Source organism: Hippocampus bargibanti, linkage group LG12 (assembly GCF_051943395.1).
Source record: "Hippocampus bargibanti isolate YZ-2025 linkage group LG12, ASM5194339v1, whole genome shotgun sequence".
NCBI classification, from domain to species: Eukaryota; Metazoa; Chordata; class Actinopteri; order Syngnathiformes; family Syngnathidae; genus Hippocampus; species Hippocampus bargibanti.
Genome location: NC_142745.1, coordinates 12412501 through 12434587, shown reverse-complemented (window position 1 = coordinate 12434587; position 22087 = coordinate 12412501). Strand labels below are relative to the sequence as shown.

The 22087-nt window shown below is 40.9% G+C and overlaps 2 protein-coding genes across 3 annotated transcripts in view; both read right to left on the bottom strand.

Annotated features, from left to right (window-relative positions):
- Positions 1-7886, bottom strand: part of LOC148890508 (A-type voltage-gated potassium channel KCND3-like) — a 54651-nt gene extending 46765 nt beyond the window's left edge. The window contains 2 exon segments of the mRNA XM_089011085.1: positions 6785-7847; positions 7850-7886. Coding sequence (XP_088867211.1) covers positions 6785-7847; positions 7850-7886 — 1100 coding nt within the window.
- Positions 7887-9879: 1993 nt separating this feature from the next.
- LOC148890507 (A-type voltage-gated potassium channel KCND3) overlaps positions 9880-22087 on the bottom strand; it is a 16503-nt gene continuing 4295 nt past the window's right edge. The window contains exons 2-4 of one of the 2 annotated variants that reach the window (XM_089011089.1): positions 20367-20446; positions 13218-13376; positions 9880-11145 (exon numbers count right to left, since the gene is read on the bottom strand). In XM_089011089.1, the coding sequence (XP_088867215.1) occupies positions 9982-11088 (1107 nt within the window). In that variant the 5' untranslated portion in view covers positions 11089-11145; positions 13218-13376; positions 20367-20446 and the 3' untranslated portion in view covers positions 9880-9981. Of the gene's footprint in view, positions 11146-13217; positions 13535-20366; positions 20447-22087 lie in introns of those variants that run through there. The other variant, XM_089011088.1, reaches the window with a different exon arrangement.

Below are 22087 nucleotides of genomic sequence, written 5' to 3'. Positions count from 1 at the left end.
TGCTAAATTATCTTACTTTTGTAGACTACATCCACTTTGTTTGCAGCAATATTCATAGTGTAAGTAGCAAGGACATATTTTCAAGTAACAGATGGTGTAAAAAAATGTATTTAAGAAAAATCAACTTGACAAGAATCCAAACAAGGGCGCGGAAAATCCTTCTGGACCCTCTGCACCCTGCCCACCACCTTTTCTGCTACTCCCATCAGGCCGTCGCTACCAAAGCCAGCAGACATTTAAACAGCTTTATCCTCCCTAGCCATTAACTCTCTAAACAGTAACCCAAATAGAAATGTATAGTCCTTCAATTTTTCTTATGATGATACTAGTACAGTGTGTTCTACCAGAGACAAATTCCTTGTGTGTTCTACATACTTGGCAATAAAGATGATTCTTCCCAGTATACCTCTAATAATCACCGAGCCCTAGTTCAGCTCGCTTCTCTTGTCGTGATCATTAGCGGCATTTTATTTGATCCAGAAAAAAAACAAGCATGGGCACTACAGAGAGTTCCCGTTGTCCAAAGTTACAAGGTCACATCATGCTTTTCATTACGGATCAAATGAGCTGTGGCGTGACGGATCGCCCCGTCTGGACTGGTGGGCATGATTACAGCCCAATAACAACTTGGACTTGCACCTAGTTTTGCTTTGCGGCACCGTAAAGTTAAAGTTGCTAAATAATGCAGTAAAAGAGGGGACTGGGACACACCAGTAAATAGTAGCAACTTTGCCAATAGACCGAGTTGGATGTTACATGGACCACTCCCAGCAATAGAACAATACAGTGCAATGTAATGGTGCACAGTTCCATCCGTATGTCTATCCTCCCATTTGCTATTCTGCTTATAATAATAATACATTATATTTTAAGCGCCTTTCAAAGCTCTCAAGGACACTTTACAGTCACAGACAAGCATAGGTACTATAATAAATAAAGTACAATACAATAAATAAAATACAATTATAAATAGAAACAAGAGAAAGCCTCACATAAAACGCAATTTTAAATAGGTGGGTTTTGAGATTTGAGATTGGTGGGAAGAGAATCGATGTTACGAATGTTGGGAGGAAGTGAGTTCCAGAGTTTGGGGGCAGAGCAGCTGAGAGCTCTGTCCCCCATCGTGCTGAGACGGGCAGGGGGCGGGCACACTGAGATGGAGGGAGGAAGAGGAAGAGGATCTGAAGGAACGAGAGGAAATAGAAATTTGAAGAAGGTCAGATGGGTATGGGGGGCAAGATTATGAATAGCTTTGAATGTATAAAGAAGAATTTTAAAGTTGATTCTATATTTGACCGGGAGCCAGTGGAGCTCTTGGAGGACGGGGGTGATGTGGTGAAGGGATGAGGTTCTGGTGATGATCCATGCTGAAGAATTCTGGAAAAGGTCACAAGGTGCTGGATTATATCCCATTTGATTTGAGGGGGGGGGGGGGGGGGGCATCAGCAAGACTATACCATACACATGTCATGAGTGAATCATAGGTATAGAGAACCATGAAATCTCACGTTAAGACTCTCTGAAAAGGTAACTGAACTAACTGCTTTCACAAAATTTAGGCGAATGTACCAACACAGCATCAGAAATTTGTCTATAACATAATATGTATTCCCATTTTTGGGTAAATTGAATATTTTTCAGATGCCTGTATGATTTAAACCAGCAACCACAAATGTTAGTTTTTGATTTTCTTACTAAGCATGTCTAATAGATATTTAATCTTGTTGCTAAATTATTCGCTGCCATTGACAAATTAATTCAGGAACTGAAAATATGACATATAGCGGCATTCCCAAATTTGTTCGGGTTTTGTTTTTTTCTTGTTTTGGGTGCCGATAGAGCGCTGGCCATGACCTATGGCAATGTTTCCACAAGGGGCAGCATTTCTCTTTTTTCCATGTTAGCACTTTGTTCCAGCATTAGCTGTTAAAGTGCTATATGAACCAAGATGTATATATCGCATTGTATTTTGGACAGTCACCCTCATTTCAAGCTCATATAACTCCACACCCATATAATTTAGGAATTAACTTTTTTTCTAATGAAAGAAGAGTGTCTAAGTTTTCTTACGCTGCATTGAATGTTTATGTAGTCCTAAAACGCAATATTGTGTGGGTCCTGGAATTTGAGTGACAATGACAAAAACCCTGGCACTGGACAGGTCACGTTTTTGCACGTCCGGCAGTGGATTAGTTAACAATGAATCCCACTGGAAATCGATAAGATCAATACACGCTTCAATTAGTACACCTTCACAACCTATTAAGGTCCATTTCGAATCTTTGTGCCCAAATCTGTCTTTAAAATAATATTTTTTATTGTCTCTCATTAAAATAAAGTGTAGGAACTATCATTCTCATTCTTCCCTGCAAAACTTTCGCAGCACATTCTCGTTCACCCAACGGGTCACGGCCGTGGAGCTCGGTGAGCTTGTGAAATATTAAGTATGTTGAATCATAATAAATGTGACAGAAGAAGCCTCCTGGGAGTCTTTGCCTCCGGCCTCAAACCACAGTGCTGCGGACTTTATGATGCCTTTAAATCAATTCCTCACAAAGCAGTTGTTTTCTTACACCCAACGCCACGGCTATAAATATGTTACTTGCGGGAGGTCACCGGTCTGGGGAAAAAAAAATAATCTTATTTCATTAGTGTGTAAGAGTGTATTAAAATGGCTGTTTTGTGTGAAGGTGTAAGAAAATATGATTTATGATGTACGTATAAAGTGAAAGTATACTTACACAATTCTATTGAGAAATAGATGGTGCCTATGTGCCCAAGTGCTGAATGAATAAATGGGCACATTTGTAGATGATTTTGAGAATAATATTATTAATCATTTTTATTGCTAATTGTTTGTAACCTCAAAGTAACCTGCTACGAATCACCAATGACTGGAATTGAGATGTGAATTTGCCATGGAAAAAAAATGCTGGCTAATGACTGTTAATGAGCATTATTAAATTAAATTGATAAGCAATCAGTTGTTAGTTCACTCTGAGTATGAGGGGAGTTTGAAAAGGTGGATGTTGGACCAGAGAGACCTTCCAGGTTAGCTTGCGCTACTTAGGTGGTGCCCATACCTGTCAAACTAAGGTGGTTGGCAATCTTACAAATAATGCCATATGCCCTAACAAAATGGTGACTAATCTTACATTTTATATAGTGTGCGTAAAATGAAACAAAAATATTCACAAATGTCAGCGGAAGTGCATGTGCAGTCACGTGACTGGAAAAAGCAGATGCTAATAGCAAAGCGAGATTCTCGCGATCAAACGGCTACAAACCAATTCGGTGCCTTATCTTGTCGCCGTAACTGTAAAACAATCAAAATGAGGAAAAAAAACGTCATGGACGGGAAACGTACAGATTTTGAATGTACGCCGTACGCACTTAAAAATCAGTGCTCACTTGTACAAATTACGTCTAAACTGTACAACTTGACAGGTATGCTGGTACCACAGAAAACAATGGATTTGCATGCGACTTCACCCATCCCTTCTGCCATACTGTGTTGCAGGTAATAATTGTTTCATTTCGTTTTTATTGAACAATATTTAGTTTCTTGTGTCGTGTTTCATTTGCCCGTGAGTGTCCGTGGCTGGTTGAACTGTGCGCCAGCCATTACAAGCGCACCGCGTGTTCTGCCGAGTCTCCGCCCATGATGCGTTCAGGGACATCTTGTAAATAACAGTGAACTTGTGTTGTATTCTCTTTTTCTGTAAATAACCACTATACGATCACACGTTGTTAATTCTGTTTTGTTATCTAGAATGTTTTGCATTTCAGAACAATCTCGAGGAGATTCAGGTTAATCACAAGACGAAACCCATGCGACTTCACCCATCCCTTCTGCCATACTGTGTTGCAGAAATAAAAGAAATAAAAAGACACATCCACGCGTCTCGTCTTCATAAATACGGCAGCATCGTGGAGATGAAGACAGTCACTGTTGTGACACCCGTCACATATGGGGGGCAAGATTATGAATATCTTTGAATGTATAAAGAAGAATTTTAAAGTTGATTCTATATTTGACCGGGAGCCAGTGGAGCTCTTGGAGGACGGGGGTGATGTGGTGAAAGGATGAGGTTTTGGTGATGATCCATGCTGAAGAATTCTGGAAAAGGTCACAAGGTGCTGGATTATATCCCAATTGATTTGAGGGAGAGGGGGGGGGGGGCATCAGCAAGACTATACCATACACAGGTCATGAGTGAATCATAGGTATGGAGAACCATGAAATCTCACGTTAAGACTCTCTGAAAAGGTAACTGAACTAACTGCTTTCACAAATTTTAGGCGAATGTACCAACACAGCATCAGAAATTTGTCTATAACATAATATGTATTCCCATTTTTGGGTAAATTGAATATTTTTCAGATGCCTGTATGATTTAAACCAGCAACCACGAATGTTAGTTTTTGATTTTCTTACTAAGCATGTCTAATAGATATTTAATCTTGTTGCTAAATCATTCGCTGCCATTGACAAATTAATTCAGGAACTGAAAATATGACATATAGCGGCATTCCCGAATTTGTTCGGGTTTTGTTTTTTTCTTGTTTTGGGTGCCGATAGAGCGCTGGCCATGACCTATGGCAATGTTTCCACAAGGGGCAGCATTTCTCTTTTTTCCATGTTAGCACTTTGTTCCAGCATTAGCTGTTAAAGTGCTATATGAACCAAGATGTATATATCGCATTGTATTTTGGACAGTCACCCTCATTTCAAGCTCATATAACTCCACACCCATATAATTTAGGAATTAACTTTTTTTTCTAATGAAAGAAGAGTGTCTAAGTTTTCTTACGCTGCATTGAATGTTTATGTAGTCCTAAAACGTAATATTGTGTGGGTCCTGGAATTTGAGTGACAATGACAAAAACCCTGGCACTGGACAGGTCACGTTTTTGCACGTCCGGCAGTGGATGAGTTAACAATGAATCCCACTGGAAATCGATAAGATCGATACACGCTTCAATTAGTACACCTTCACAACCTATTAAGGTCCATTTCGAATTTTGTGCCCAAATCTGTCTTTAAAATAATATTTTTTATTGTCTCTCATTTAAATAAAGTGTAGGAACTATCATTCTCATTCTTCCCTGCCAAACTTTCGCAGCACATTCTCGTTCACCCAACGGGTCACGGCCGTGGAGCTCGGTGAGCTTGTGAAATATTAAGTATGTTGAATCATAATAAATGTGACAGAAGAAGCCTCCTGGGAGTCTTTGCCTCCGGCCTCAAACCACAGTGCTGCGGACTTTATGATGCCTTTAAATCAATTCCTCACAAAGCAGTTGTTTTCTTACACCCAACGCCACGGCTATAAATATGTTACTTGCGGGAGGTCACCGGTGTGGGAAAAAAACAAAAATCTTATTTCATTAGTGTGTAAGAGTGTATTAAAATGGCTGTTTTGTGTGAAGGTGTAAGAAAATATGATTTATGATGTACGTATAAAGTTAAAGTATACTTACACAATTCTATTGAGAAATAGATGGTGCCTATGTGCCCAAGTGCTGAATGAATAAATACGCACATTTGTTGATGATTTTGAGAATAATATTATTAATCATTTTTATTGCTAATTGTTTGTAACCTCAAAGTAACCTGCTACGAATCACCAATGACTGGAATTGAGATGTGAATTTGCCATGGAAAAAAAATGCCAGCTAATGACTGTTAATGAGCATTATTAAATTAAATTGATAAGCAATAAGTTGTTAGTTCACTCTGAGTATGAGGGGAGTTTGAAAAGGTGGATGTTGGACCAGAGAGACCTTCCAGGTTAGCTTGCGCTACTTAGGTGGTGCCCATACCTGTCAACCTAAGGTGGTTGGCAATCTTACAAATAATGCCATATGCCCTAACAAAATGGTGACTAATCTTACATTTTATATAGTGTGCGTAAAATGAAACAAAAATATTCACAAATGTCAGCGGAAGTGCATGTGCAGTCACGTGACTGGAAAAAGCAGATGCTAATAGCAAAGCGAGATTCTCGCGATCAAACGGCTACAAACCAATTCGGTGCCTTATCTTGTCGCCGTAACTGTAAAACAATCAAAATGAGGAAAAAAAACGTCATGGACGGGAAACGTACAGATTTTGAATGTACGCCGTACGCACTTAAAAATCAGTGCTCACTTGTACAAATTACGTCTAAACTGTACAACTTGACAGGTATGCTGGTACCACAGAAAACAATGGATTTGAAAATGTTACCAAAAGTGTAAAAATATCTTCGGTTCTGCCATTGGTCAGGGTGGTGAAAGTAACTTATCTTAAACTAAAGACATACAGTATTTTCCCTAGTTAGACATGGTCTGTACAGTATTCACATGTCAGTTTTTCTTATGTTTATAAAAAAGTGAGGCTTGGTAAAGCTTCATTCTGTATTTCTGTATTTCTGTAGTATTGCATAATTGTCAGGCTTTGAAAAGATGGTTATGAGAGAGAAGTGTCCATTGACCTTAGAGTGTGAGAATGTATTATCGGCGGATTGCAACAGGAAATAGTGCAAAAGGTGCTCAAAGAGTGAAGAATCGAGTATGTGTGTTCAAAGGTTTTGAGCAGATCAAGTTAAGTTCATTTGTAAAAGTGGAGACATATTAAACCGACTGGTTGAAAATTGGGCAATTGCTGCATTGGAGGGAAAAAACAGTTTCTACCACTCACTCATGACACTGGCCAAACAGATGCAGCTGGCACCGAAGTTGGCTCTCGGTGTTATCTGGCATGGTTCAACAAAATGAGTATGTGATGTTGATGACTTACCCCAGCGTGGTCATGGTGACGATGGTGTACCAGAAGGAAGCTGGAATGCTGGTAAACTTGCTTGAGCTGGAGCCCTTTTCAGCGTAGAACATGACCGTGGCGAATATGATGATGGCCATGGTGAGTGAAAAGAGCAAGAAGCCCAACTCTGAGGCGCAGCTTTTGAGCGTGTAGCCCAGGATGCGCAGACCCTGCGAGTGGCGCGAGAACTTGAAGATGCGAAAGACACGAAAGACCCGTAGCGTAACAAAGGCACCGCTCACGTCCTCGTTGTTGGTCATCACCAGGCCAATGTAATACGGGAGGATGGCCACCACGTCGATGATGCTCATCACAGAGCGCATGAAGCGATAGCGGCTCGGCGCTGCGAACAAGCGCAGTAGGTACTCCACTGTGAAGATCATGACACAAGCCGTGTCCATGCAGAAGAACGCTACCGTATAGCGTTCGCCGCATGGCATGTCTTTCTGAGTACGGGTGGAGCCACACGGCACCGTCTCCACCACATTGGTGATGACAGAGATGGCGATGAAGAAGCCAGTGACGTAATAGAACACCAGCGCCATGGTGGAGGTATGAGGGTTCTCAAACGCCCGCCACATTGTCTGTCTGAAGTTCATGTGGGGTAGTTTTACGTCTTTGTTTTCCTCCTGATCGTCTTGAAGGCGCTCCAGGTTCTCTCGCTTCCGGTCTTTGTACTCTTCATAGCAGCAGTCGCCGATAATCTCCGGGATGATGCCGAAGAAGGTCAGCTCCTCGTCATAAGCGGAGATGCATTCGTGCCGCGGGAAGTGTAGCTTCCCAGTCCGGTAGAAGTTTAGGATGCTCCGGAAAGCGTCTGGGTCTCGGTCAAAAAAGTACTCCTTGGTTTCCTCATTATAGAAGAAGTCCTTCTCCGAGCTGCCAAGCAGAGTATCTGGGTACCTGTCCAGAGTGGTCCTCCAGGTTTGGAATCGACGGCCGCTGACGTTGAGGATGATGAGCTCGTCCTGCCGGCGGCGGTGCTCTCGTGGGGCCACCGGCATGGGGCAGCTGGCAACGGGCATCCAGCCAATGGCGGCCGCCGGGCGAATGGGAGCCATGCGGCGACTCCAGTAGCCATAGTGAGTCTTGGAACAAGTGCTCCTCAGCTTCAGGGGTCCACAAAATCAGCCGACATCTTCAAATTGAAGGGGCAAAGGGGGTTTAAAAAGAAAGCATCAGCAGCAGAAAAGTACAATAATCGGAGTAACCTGGTTTCATTCGATGAAGAGCAAGTAGAGTAAAGAACCGCTAGTCCTCAGGGAAGTCTGATTGTGGCAAAACTTTAAGTCATTGAGGCCCCTCAAAAAACTTCAAGACATTTGTACCTTGAAGTAAAGATGTCACTTCAACATAGTTCCTTAGCACTATGGCAAAGCTTTTATCTCCATTGCATGGCAGATTTGGCTATTTGAAGGGGCTTGGATACCATCTTGTGACATCTTGGAGCATTTCAGAAATCACAAAAACAGTGAACAGGCAAGTTTTGTTGCCAAGGGTCGCAAAAGAGATGAATTCACATTATGGTCGCAGGCGAGTAGGAGCCGATCCAAGATGACGTTTGGCAAGAGTCCCAGGGTCTCTTGTTGACTGGTTGCCAGCCAATTGCAGAGCATTTATAGGCAAACAACTACTTATAGTCATATTCGCGCCAAAGGAGGATTTAGAGACTTCAATTAACCTTAAATGTTTATGGAGTGTGGGTGGAAGGCATAGTACAGAGAAGTAAACCCATGCAAAAATGAAGAGTAACATGCAAACCAGCACATAGGATGACCGGAGCTCAGATTCAAATCCAGAGCTTTTCAACTGTGGGCCAGATGTGCTAATCACTACTCGGTACTGCAGCTGCCTTATTTTATTACACTAATGGCCATCCATCCATCATTTTCGATCATGTCTGTCCACATTAGCATCGCTGATGAGGTGCAGAGGCAGGGTGCGCCCTGGACTGGTCACCGTCAATAGAATTAACAATCGCTGGGCTCACGTACACAAACGATCATTGACAATTTGAGTCTTTCAGGTACGTGTTTGTGGGGTAAGAGTAGGCAAGTGAGGCAGTTCAGCCTTCTCTTGGCCACTTTCTAATTATGATGAAGAATATATATTTATATTTATATATAAAGATTGCTTAATTTTATGTCCATCAGATACATTTATCTTCTGGTAACTAGAGAGACCTTCCAGGTTAGCTTGCGCTACTTAGGTGGTGCCCATACCTGTCAAACTAAGGTGGTTGGCAATCTTACAAATAATGCCATATGCCCTAACAAAATGGTGACTAATCTTACATTTTATATAGTGTGCGTAAAATGAAACAAAAATATTCACAAATGTCAGCGGAAGTGCATGTGCAGTCACGTGACTGGAAAAAGCAGATGCTAATAGCAAAGCGAGATTCTCGCGATCAAACGGCTACAAACCAATTCGGTGCCTTATCTTGTCGCCGTAACTGTAAAACAATCAAAATGAGGAAAAAAAACGTCATGGACGGGAAACGTACAGATTTTGAATGTACGCCGTACGCACTTAAAAATCAGTGCTCACTTGTACAAATTACGTCTAAACTGTACAACTTGACAGGTATGCTGGTACCACAGAAAACAATGGATTTGAAAATGTTACCAAAAGTGTAAAAATATCTTCGGTTCTGCCATTGGTCAGGGTGGTGAAAGTAACTTATCTTAAACTAAAGACATACAGTATTTTCCCTAGTTAGAAATGGTCTGTACAGTATTCACATGTCAGTTTTTCTTATGTTTATAAAAAAGTGAGGCTTGGTAAAGCTTCATTCTGTATTTCTGTATTTCTGTAGTATTGCATAATTGTCAGGCTTTGAAAAGATGGTTATGAGAGAGAAGTGTCCATTGACCTTAGAGTGTGAGAATGTATTATCGGCGGATTGCAACAGGAAATAGTGCAAAAGGTGCTCAAAGAGTGAAGAATCGAGTATGTGTGTTCAAAGGTTTTGAGCAGATCAAGTTAAGTTCATTTGTAAAAGTGGAGACATATTAAACCGACTGGTTGAAAATTGGGCAATTGCTGCATTGGAGGGAAAAAACAGTTTCTACCACTCACTCATGACACTGGCCAAACAGATGCAGCTGGCACCGAAGTTGGCTCTCGGTGTTATCTGGCATGGTTCAACAAAATGAGTATGTGATGTTGATGACTTACCCCAGCGTGGTCATGGTGACGATGGTGTACCAGAAGGAAGCTGGAATGCTGGTAAACTTGCTTGAGCTGGAGCCCTTTTCAGCGTAGAACATGACCGTGGCGAATATGATGATGGCCATGGTGAGTGAAAAGAGCAAGAAGCCCAACTCTGAGGCGCAGCTTTTGAGCGTGTAGCCCAGGATGCGCAGACCCTGCGAGTGGCGCGAGAACTTGAAGATGCGAAAGACACGAAAGACCCGTAGCGTAACAAAGGCACCGCTCACGTCCTCGTTGTTGGTCATCACCAGGCCAATGTAATACGGGAGGATGGCCACCACGTCGATGATGCTCATCACAGAGCGCATGAAGCGATAGCGGCTCGGCGCTGCGAACAAGCGCAGTAGGTACTCCACTGTGAAGATCATGACACAAGCCGTGTCCATGCAGAAGAACGCTACCGTATAGCGTTCGCCGCATGGCATGTCTTTCTGAGTACGGGTGGAGCCACACGGCACCGTCTCCACCACATTGGTGATGACAGAGATGGCGATGAAGAAGCCAGTGACGTAATAGAACACCAGCGCCATGGTGGAGGTATGAGGGTTCTCAAACGCCCGCCACATTGTCTGTCTGAAGTTCATGTGGGGTAGTTTTACGTCTTTGTTTTCCTCCTGATCGTCTTGAAGGCGCTCCAGGTTCTCTCGCTTCCGGTCTTTGTACTCTTCATAGCAGCAGTCGCCGATAATCTCCGGGATGATGCCGAAGAAGGTCAGCTCCTCGTCATAAGCGGAGATGCATTCGTGCCGCGGGAAGTGTAGCTTCCCAGTCCGGTAGAAGTTTAGGATGCTCCGGAAAGCGTCTGGGTCTCGGTCAAAAAAGTACTCCTTGGTTTCCTCATTATAGAAGAAGTCCTTCTCCGAGCTGCCAAGCAGAGTATCTGGGTACCTGTCCAGAGTGGTCCTCCAGGTTTGGAATCGACGGCCGCTGACGTTGAGGATGATGAGCTCGTCCTGCCGGCGGCGGTGCTCTCGTGGGGCCACCGGCATGGGGCAGCTGGCAACGGGCATCCAGCCAATGGCGGCCGCCCGGGCGAATGGGAGCCATGCGGCGACTCCAGTAGCCATAGTGAGTCTTGGAACAAGTGCTCCTCAGCTTCAGGGGTCCACAAAATCAGCCGACATCTTCAAATTGAAGGGGCAAAAGGGGTTTAAAAAGAAAGCATCAGCAGCAGAAAAGTACAATAATCGGAGTAACCTGGTTTCATTCGATGAAGAGCAAGTAGAGTAAAGAACCGCTAGTCCTCAGGGAAGTCTGATTGTGGCAAAACTTTAAGTCATTGAGGCCCCTCAAAAAACTTCAAGACATTTGTACCTTGAAGTAAAGATGTCACTTCAACATAGTTCCTTAGCACTATGGCAAAGCTTTTATCTCCATTGCATGGCAGATTTGGCTATTTGAAGGGGCTTGGATACCATCTTGTGACATCTTGGAGCATTTCAGAAATCACAAAAACAGTGAACAGGCAAGTTTTGTTGCCAAGGGTCGCAAAAGAGATGAATTCACATTATGGTCGCAGGCGAGTAGGAGCCGATCCAAGATGACGTTTGGCAAGAGTCCCAGGGTCTCTTGTTGACTGGTTGCCAGCCAATTGCAGAGCATTTATAGGCAAACAACTACTTATAGTCATATTCGCGCCAAAGGAGGATTTAGAGACTTCAATTAACCTTAAATGTTTATGGAGTGTGGGTGGAAGGCATAGTACAGAGAAGTAAACCCATGCAAAAATGAAGAGTAACATGCAAACCAGCACATAGGATGACCGGAGCTCAGATTCAAATCCAGAGCTTTTCAACTGTGGGCCAGATGTGCTAATCACTACTCGGTACTGCAGCTGCCTTATTTTATTACACTAATGGCCATCCATCCATCATTTTCGATCATGTCTGTCCACATTAGCATCGCTGATGAGGTGCAGAGGCAGGGTGCGCCCTGGACTGGTCACCGTCAATAGAATTAACAATCGCTGGGCTCACGTACACAAACGATCATTGACAATTTGAGTCTTTCAGGTACGTGTTTGTGGGGTAAGAGTAGGCAAGTGAGGCAGTTCAGCCTTCTCTTGGCCACTTTCTAATTATGATGAAGAATATATATTTATATTTATATATAAAGATTGCTTAATTTTATGTCCATCAGATACATTTATCTTCTGGTAACTATCAATTACTTTATCATTGAAATATCTGATTTACCATTTCATGTTTTTAAAAGTGTGGGCAAGAAGTAAAAAGAGGCATTTAACGTTCGGTCTCCAGTGACCAAGGATACAAGAATTGAGATTTATTTGGTGCGTGCACTCACACAGGAGACATGGCGCAATGCGTAGAAAAAGCAACCATGTGCTGACTTATCTGGCATTTTCAACTGAGTGTCTCCAGTCATCTCTTTCATACACTTTGGCTCAAATAAATTAATTTTAACTCTTTCAATCCTTGATTGATTTTGCCATTGACGGCTTTGTTCAAAATATTAGACAAGTTGATATGACTTCCGACACCTAAGAAATTTTGTAATTGGTGCTTTCATAATATACTATACATATGTTTGTGTGTGTGATTTTAAGAGAGATATGCAAACAAAACAATGAACTAAATACTCTTGCTTTTCTTGATGTAGTGTTGAGCAATGTCAAATTGATTGAAATCACAAACTAAAAGCGTTGAAAACAGATATGTTGATGAATTATTTTTACTTTTTTCAAAATATATGTTTCAATGAAGATCAAAATAAAAATCTAGGTTAATCCTGAATTTTGGGGTTCCTATTTTTATACTTGACTGAAGAGGAGTCATTAACCGCACCGCATGCCACTGGATTCTATAGAATCAACATGCATGTTTTTGAAATGTGGGAGGAAATACCCGGAGAAAACCGGGTAGACACCTGGACATTGAATGTGAGGCAGATTTGCTAACATCTTCTAAACTGCTGCCACTTCTTTTTTGTTTCGTTTTTTAAAATCTTTTTTGGTTTGCAATAGTGACAATTCAGTTAGGGTGTAAAACCTGTTGAAGCTTGATGTAAATGTAACTAGGCATAGCCAATGCAGAAACCATTTAATTTGGTTGTCTTTGTAGATATTTTTAAAGAAAGAAACGATAGTCATTAAAAAAATACAGTCGTCAAAATATAAAGTTTCTAATCACCTAGGACAAGATACCTTATCTGGTGTTTTAAAAAGCAATTATCTCACCGTCAAAAAAGTGGCGAGGCGTCAGATCCGATCCGGGACGAAAGAGCCAAGACGGCGGTCCATTCAGCGAAAAGAAGCGGCGGGTAGCACCTCCTTCTGCGGACGATTCAACGATCGACAGCCTCCTTCTTCGCTGAGGAGCAGAACACATCCAGGCTGCTGGATGGATGGAGAGAGACAAAGAGAGAAGCTACGATAGTCTGTCCGATGGGGAGGGCATCATTGGGGTGCCGTCTACATTCTGACTTGGTGATGTATTTTTTATTTATTTATTTTTGACGATGATTACAACGCGAAAAGCACGCTGCGCTTTTTTTGAACCCTCCTTGTTCAAAGAGTGTGTGTGAGCTTCTTTCGATGCCTGATGGTGTCATTAAGCCTCCACCTCCTCACGACACAGTCAGATGTGGCACAAATGACACCGGCACTTTCGATACATTCAACAAGTTAGCTCGCTTAACAGAACAGGTTGTAATAAACATATTTTTAAGGACAACCGACGTCGCCGGACAAGTTGTGTCCATAATTTGTAAAATGGCTTCAATCGTAAAAAAAGACGCATTGTAGAGTCCTTCCATCACGTCAACGTATTTTGCTGTACTGTTTTGTTTGAAAACCTTGTGTTGCACACAAAAGCCGCCAGAAGAGGGCGTCCAAGATCCATGGAAGGAATTTATCAGCCTGTGGAAACGGGCTGATTAATTCCTCACAGGAGCTGGTCGCCATTTTTTTGCCTCTTTTGTGGGACGTTACATTGCAGTCCAGATGCCTCAAAATGACACGGAAGGACTTCTTTAATCGATTGCAAACACGTATCCTTTTCTCTTCAGAAGTATTTGAATCATATGTGTAACAAGAAAGCATATTCTCCGAATCTGAAGCCATTGTTTGGATTCTCCAGCAATGCAAGACGTCTTGGCGTGATGTCACAAACTGGGGGCGGGACTTTCTGAAAATGCCCAATTCACAGCTCAATTTTGTGCAGATTTTGGACACTTTAAGTCATTTTTATTGGTGTTTTGCATTTCAATAAAAATAGCATACTGCATGTTTTGGGCATTTTAGATGCGATAAAAGTTTTTCTAATGTCAGTTAAAAAACAAAAAAGTGACGTCGGTTGTCTTTTAAATTTCAACTATGAGGTGTTTTTAAACAAAGGGTAAATGTGTTTGTAGTTTTGGCGTTGTTTTAGGTCATGTCAACTATAAATTACATAATTGCATTGCATAATGCAATTGCATAAATGCATTTGGTGAAAGAAAAAAAAGCATTTTAAGAAACAAAACGATTTAAAATATTTTAATGGGCGTTTTCTTAAAAAACTTACAAATGACACTAATTTTGTTTCCATTCCTACTTGTTTTTTTATTAGAGCAAATGTATATAGGACATGCCGCTGGTGTTTTTTTTTCTTTTCCCCCCAAAAGGTGGCAATTCACAAATAACCTGCGAAACATTCACATTCACGAGTGGCGAGCCGTGGATTTCATCGCTAGGTCTTCAGTCGTGCTATGTCTGAATCAATCCACAAACTGAAAAAAGTGGTGTGATTTACAACAAGTCTACTAGAGGGTACCATTACCCATCTTTTCTTGAAAAGTCAGTGTTGAAAATGGCTTTAACAGTAAATCTGAAACCAAATCCATTTTTTCTCCTCCTTCAGCCATAGTGGGTTTACAAAACCGCTATTAAATCCACACAATATATTTGCACATGCAGCTCGGGACCGATACAGTGTGCTAGCTCTGGCCAGTATGCTCTTGTCAATAGCGGCTAATGAAAAGAGCAGTTTTATCTAATGACTAGCCAATAATAGTTTGAGAAAACTGACGTTTGGAAGCTGAAAGACAATTTGGAATTATTTAATACAAATTTGTGGAAAAAAAAATAATTAACATCAGTCTGTGATTCATATATTTTTAGGCCAGCAGAGAAGGCTTTGCAAGTCTTGATGGTCTGCCACTGACATTCACATGAGCTGGTCAGAGCTAAAAATGCCAGATATTTTTTTTTGAGTGCTCGTCCAGGCTTAGCGGTGGGTCACATCTTGAAAGTCTCCTTACTTGAACGTCAAATACTACAATATTGAATGGTGTACTCTGATTAGGACCCCTAACGGAAGAACACACAACTTGTTTTTATCCACCTTTTTCAATGTGAAAGTTTTTTTCCTACAAGAATAAAATTCTACCTCCACATCACCTCACAGCCAGCCCCCTCTACGGATTTTTCGATCAAGCTTTCATCATCAAGTTAAAAGTGGGCAATGCCTGAAGTCTCTCGATTCAATCCCAAGCAGGCAGTAGCGTGCGATCCAAGGACCTCAGGTGAATACTCTTGAGGAATAACGCTTGCCTTTGAATGGATGGCCTTCAGTGTGTTCCAGGAGTGAAAAGCAAATAAAAGCGAGAGAGGCAGCAGCGTCATAAGACAGAAAAGCCATTCAGATTCAGTGCTTTGAGACCTTCAAATTAGCTTCTGGGAAATCATGGCAGATTTCCAGGTATTGAGAGCAGAATTTATGCTCATTCATAATCTATTTAACGTGAGAAATGATCCCAATATGTTGACCTGAACCAATTAGTTACTTTTCAAAGTTTTAAAAAAGTAATGTCAAGTTTAATATGGTTATTACTCTTGAATACTCTAAGTACTCCATGCCAGTCACATTAACTCATTCCTTGCCATGCGCGAATTTATTCGGGAATTGAAAAAAAAGTGTGACAGTGCCGAATTTGTTCAGGTTTTGACACCCCCACATGTTTTTCTTATGGGGGTGCCGATAAAGCGCTGGTCAGACCTTTGGCAATGTTTTTTCCTTCCACGAGGGGGCAGCATTTTCCTTTTGTCCATGTTAGCGCTTTGGTACAGCTTCAGCTGTTGTGAAAGTGGTATATAAATCAATATGTATGAATTGTTTTGTATTCTGTACAGCCGCCCCTATTTGAAGCTCAGATAGCTCTAGACTCATATAACTTAGGAATTAACTCTTTTTTTCTGATGAAAGAACAGGTTTCTTACGCTCAATTGAATGTTTATGTAGGCCGAAGACTCAATATTCTGTGGGTCCTTGGTCAAATCCACAATAAATCCACAATAAAGGCAAATCCAAATCCAATCCAATCCAATCCAAATCAATTGTTTTCCACCACCTGCACCACAATATGGATTGGATTCGATTTACCTCGCATTGGAGAAATTTACATTTCACAGCAGCAATGTTATGAAAGGAAGAGGAAAGTAAAGAAAGAAGTAGAAAAACAACTTAGACCTGCTTTTATATTTTTTAAAGTCCAGTCTACTGTCTGTCTCCAAATTGTCAGGTGCGCAGGGGGCATTTAACAGAAAATGCTGTTATCCACAGAAACACAAAGAAAAGAGCAATGTTATCTGAAAATAATTGTGCCCCAGCACGAAAAATGAAGATGTGACACACATTCATCTGTCTATTAAAATAGAGCCCTATATGTCCTTTTTTTAAACTAAATGTACCATATATGAAAGGTTTTCCTGTATGGAGTTGAACATTTTTGTTAGGCTGTCACTGATAAAAAGCCAAATGTTAATCAAAGAAAACACAGCTGCCCCATGAGTGCACACTACATGTATTTGACACTGTGCTCATTTCTGGCCATTTTCCTGCAGTAGATGTCTGGTTTTGAATTTGGGTGATTCTTGCTAAAAAAGGAGACCTGGAGATAATTATTGCTTTGGAATGGGAGGGATTCTCTCTGTTTGTGATTTTGAAGGGTTTGGCACTCCGGGAGCAAAACACAGACTCTTCAAAGCCTTTCCGCCAAGCTTCTTCTGCAATTTGCAATCATTGCTTTGCTTCAGTGCGCGAATAGCCTCTGTCTTCGCTTCCAAAGATGATGAATGCTGTGCCAGATGAAGCCCAACGCAGCTGACTGGTTAATCAGATATGCTATTGGCATCGGGGGAGCGGTAAAATCAAAACAAATTGAATACAATGAATCCTGGCAATGACACAGGAGGGGGAACAGGTGAACAAAATAAGCTTTTCACCCCTCCGACCCTGTTGCTATATTTATAACGTGCCCAAACAAGATTAGTCTGATAACAATGCATCAGCAAACGACGCTCCACACACAGCATGGTCTGGTTGGGCGCCAGTGAAAAGATCAGCAAGAAAAGTTCACATCATCAGCAGGATATGTTTTAAAAATTGGTGCTATCTGTCTCCGGACTTGGCACTTGCGTTAACCTACACGTCCTATATCTTGGGAGTAGACCAAGTACACATATCTAATTGAAGATTTTTCCAAACGTAATTATCTACACTGTTTTATCGAGAAGACAAACATTTTGTTTGCCACTTCCCAAGAATGGATCTAAGGGGTTTGATACTATAAGTGAGTCCATAAATAATAATAACTCCAAAAAAATAAATAACTCCAAAAAGCTAATTTTACATTTTCAAATTTTCAACATTATCACTTTGTTGGTTTTAAGTTGCATGGCAAAAGTATACAAAAAATATCTAGCAAGCTATTTAGCTATCTATCTAGCTAGCAATCTCTCTCTCGACATATATATATAATAATAATCATAGTAATCGTAATAATAACATTACATATAATAATAATAATAATAATGACACCACTACTACTACTACTAGTACTACTACTCTTATTCTTCTTCATATATATATGGATGTTGGATGTACCTTTATTCGTCTCGCAGTGGAGAAATTTACATGACACAGCAGCAAAGTTATGAAAGGAAGAGGAAAGGAAAGAAAGAAGTAGAAAAACAAAATGCAGGAGCTGCTGGAAAGGCAGCCGCTCTCGAGGCGCCATCTTGAAGTCAAAGTCAAAAAAACAAAAAAAACTAAATAACAAACTCTTTGTGACATGCAGCAGTTCTAGAAGAAAGAGGAGAGGATCAAAGCGTCCTTTTCAGCAGTGAATCAGGGACGTCATGGTGGAATGTACGTCTACTACAAGCTAAATATTGAAAGCAAACACACAGCTGTTGACGAAAAGAGATTGTCTCACATCTCCTGTCCCACATAAATCCTCTTCAATTCCAAGCCACGACAGTTCAACATACGCATTGGCGCTCTGCGCTGACGCTGCTTTCTTCTTATATATATTGGGGGTCATATTTTGAACTGAACCAAACTAATAGTTTAGATTCCAGAAATACAGGCAAAGCGTGCCAAAATTAATATTCCAGAAAGTTACACCGGTCCAGATCAACATTGATTCCTTGTTTCAGTTACAATGTTTTAAGGTCACCTTGAACCGCTGCATGATGGAATAAAAAGAAAGACATTCATAACCAAGAGCGCCCACATGAGATTTCAGTTTTGAAATATTTTCGATTAAACAAATCCACAACGTATCAGGAGGGTTAACTGAAGTCCCTGCCACTTCAAACAAAAGCTGCTTTGAAAAGCAGTTTAAATTTTTTATGATTGAATGTCAACCCATGCAAGCGATGAAAAACAAAGACTGCTCACAATTCATCAGGCAACATCTTGCGTGGAATCACTTGCGAGGGAAAAGTACACATCTGCTGCATTTTCCACAATGATTGCACGTGATCTTGTATCCTGTGGTCTTGCCGCCAGGCCACAGGCTCGTGAATATTCATCACAAGCAGGAGCGGTGCTGTAAATATTGAGTGCCGCTTTATCAACTAAGACGACCGACCTGACAGCAGCAATCATGCGGCCCCTTTATCAACCAAATATCATTTACCATTTTCGGCGAAAAATGACAATAATAGAAGGAGCACAAATAGCACCTTAGCTTCAACCCTTCCATAGATCTGCGTCTATAGTGTTATACAGTACAGTATAGTTTGTAATCTGCAAAGATTAAATCAAGGCAACTGGACTGATTCTTGCTAGATTCCTATTTGTTGATTTTTTTTCCGATAAATATTTAATGTGCTCGAAAAAAAAGAGGTATCAAACCAGACTCAAATACTTTTAAGACATCTGTTAAACTGCTCTGATCTCAAGCCGCTAGTCACAAGAGCATACTGGCCAGAGCTAGCACACTGTATTGGTAGCGAGCTGCATAAGCAAATATACTGTTGTGTTTATTTAATAGCAGTTTTGTCAACCGACAATGGCTGAAGGAGATTTACTGTTAAAGCCATTTTCAAGATGGACTTTTCAAGAAAAAACAGACATCATAAAGAAAGGTTGGTCAGTTATTTCCTGGCTAATGATACCCGCTAGTGGACTTGTAGTGAATCACACCACACTTTTTTTCAGTATGTAGTGATTCAGAATTTTGGACAGATGTTAAGAATGAAATGCATAGTTTGTTCTTACCACGTTACAATATTTACTAAGCTTCTGAGATAAAAGAAAATAAGATGCAGAAATAAAATGTTTGATCAAACTTTTTTTAACCATTCAATAATTGTTGCATTAATTTGCTTTTTTGAATGTTGCTGTGCCGATGACCATTTTGTTTTTGGGAGCCTTTTACTGAGCATCTTTATTTTTATTAAGTTCATAGAGTTGCTTGTTCTGTAGCCACAAGGGGACACAGGCCAGTGTCTTCTTGTGCTGGTCCCAAGCCTGGATAAAATCAGAAGGTTGTGTCAGGAAGGGCATCCGACGTAAAAGCTTGGCCAAAAAAAACATGTGAATCAAACCTCCGAAGATGGAGGGCACTGATTCGCTGTGGCGACTCCTTGAAGGGAAAAGCCGAAAGCAAAAGAAGTGATTTAGACATAGCATTACTGAAGGCCTAGCGATGAAATACACGGCCTGCCACTGACTCAGAATATTCTATTTTTTTTAAAGAAATTTTAAAAAGTAGTTGTCCTTTAAAATAATAATAATATTATGCTGGATTAATTTATTGCTATTTCGGGTACTTATTAGTGGCAAGTGGTATAATCAGAATCAGAATCAGAATTTAAGAAAAACAAGTTTAAAACATGTTAAATCCTAGGCAAGTTCTTAAGAGGCCATTATTCAGCATGCGGTGTTGCCCATTGAAGAGCTGAAGATTGAAACTACAATTTTTAAAAAAAAGTATTGCAGAAGATGAGTACAATAGCCCAGGTTGAGACCTTGGAGACCTCCGAAGTCAGTTTCCAAATTGTATCTCATGCTGCGTCATCACATTGTAAATACGTGCTGATGAAACGGTTGGTTACCTGGCACGCTCGCTTCTGTTGATGTCATCCGGCGAGGGACACAATGTTCACACACACAATTTTCCACATCGTCAGTGGTCCTATAAGAGATGCCAAAGGTCAGTAATGACACTGGAGGGGACATTTTATCTGTCGTTTTAGCTTGAAAAGCAGGCAGGAGGGAGGAGCAGGGTGTATTTGATACATTGTATGAAATAAAGTTGGCAGGAACAAAATCTCAAATAACAAAGTGATCGGAGTAAAAAGGTTCAAAGTAGCAAACAAAACCATATGTAAAACATGGCAAGATGAAACAAACATGACAGGGTGACACAAACTATGACCCGACACTGAATGGTCATGCTGCGAGTCCTTTTAACTGCCACTGATTAAAACAACCAACACCTGTGCAGCTGCTGGCAGGGCCCTACACCCGTTGGTCTCAAACCGAAACGTGACAGTTTTAGTTGCTGTGGTTCATTTATACTATGTTTTTATCCTTATTCTTTGACGTAGACTTGATATTGCTAGAGGATATGAACTTGGATTACTCAAAGGTTGTCAGTACGTTGAGCTTTCAACCAGCGTTAGCTCTTCCGTATCTTCTGCATTCAGCCCTGCTCTCTGTTGTTACTTTTTATTATCATAGATCAAGAATTTTACTATCGATCATCCGTGTTCTGTCTGCTAACGTTCCCTAATTCTGCTCCTCACGTGACAGTATAAAAGTCATTGTCCATGAAATGAATGCATTTAATGGATTAGCGTAATGGTCAATAAATAAGTAAGACGCATCTTCAAGTACTGTATGGCTGTCCGAGGGACTTGATTATGTCATTCCATCCGATTCGCATTCATTTTGCCAATCATTATATTTCATTCGTCACAGTCACACTCTTCATTCATTTTATTTGCACTCCAATCACATTTGGGTGAAGCGTGACAGATTACACTACATCAATATACAGTGATACCTCGGCTTACGAACGCTTTAGCTAACTAATTTTTTGCCTTACGAACATTGAATTTGCGAGAATGTAATCTTGGCATACAAACTAGTTTTCGGTGGACGAACGAAACCACACAGTCGAACGGCGCCACGGTGGCTGGTGGACTAGTTTTCATCACCACCTTTCTTTGAGTGCAGACGTGGTTTGTTATCAAGTGGATTACTTTTGCTATTATGGGACAGAAATAAAAACCACCACAGGCTAGTGTTAACCCGAAGAGGACACAAAAGGAAATTAGGGTCGAGCAGAAGAAGATTATCAAAAACACAAACGATGTCTGCTTGTGTGTGACTAAGCGTCCCAGTACCAGTATGCTAAGTCGACCATTGCTACGTGTGGCTAAGGGTGTTTCTGTGTTGTCTAAGCAACGGTCTCAGGCAATAGAAGAGGTTGAAAAACGTCTGTTGATTTTGATGAACGAAAAGCAGCGAGCAGGGGACATTGAGAGTGAAGGTATTATCGCCGAGAAAGCACGGCAACTTCACTCGGATATCTTCAAGAGGCAACGACATCAACAACCTTCACAAAGGTAAATTAAATAACTTTATTATACTGTAATTTATTTCTTTAATTACAATACAATAGCACATTTATTATACATAAAATAAGATATATATTGTGTAGTTTTAAGGCTTATTTAGTATAAAAGTATGTTTTATGGGGACCTAGGAACTGATTATTCTCATTTTTTATGATTTCTTATGGGAAATAAATATTTGGCAGACTAACTTT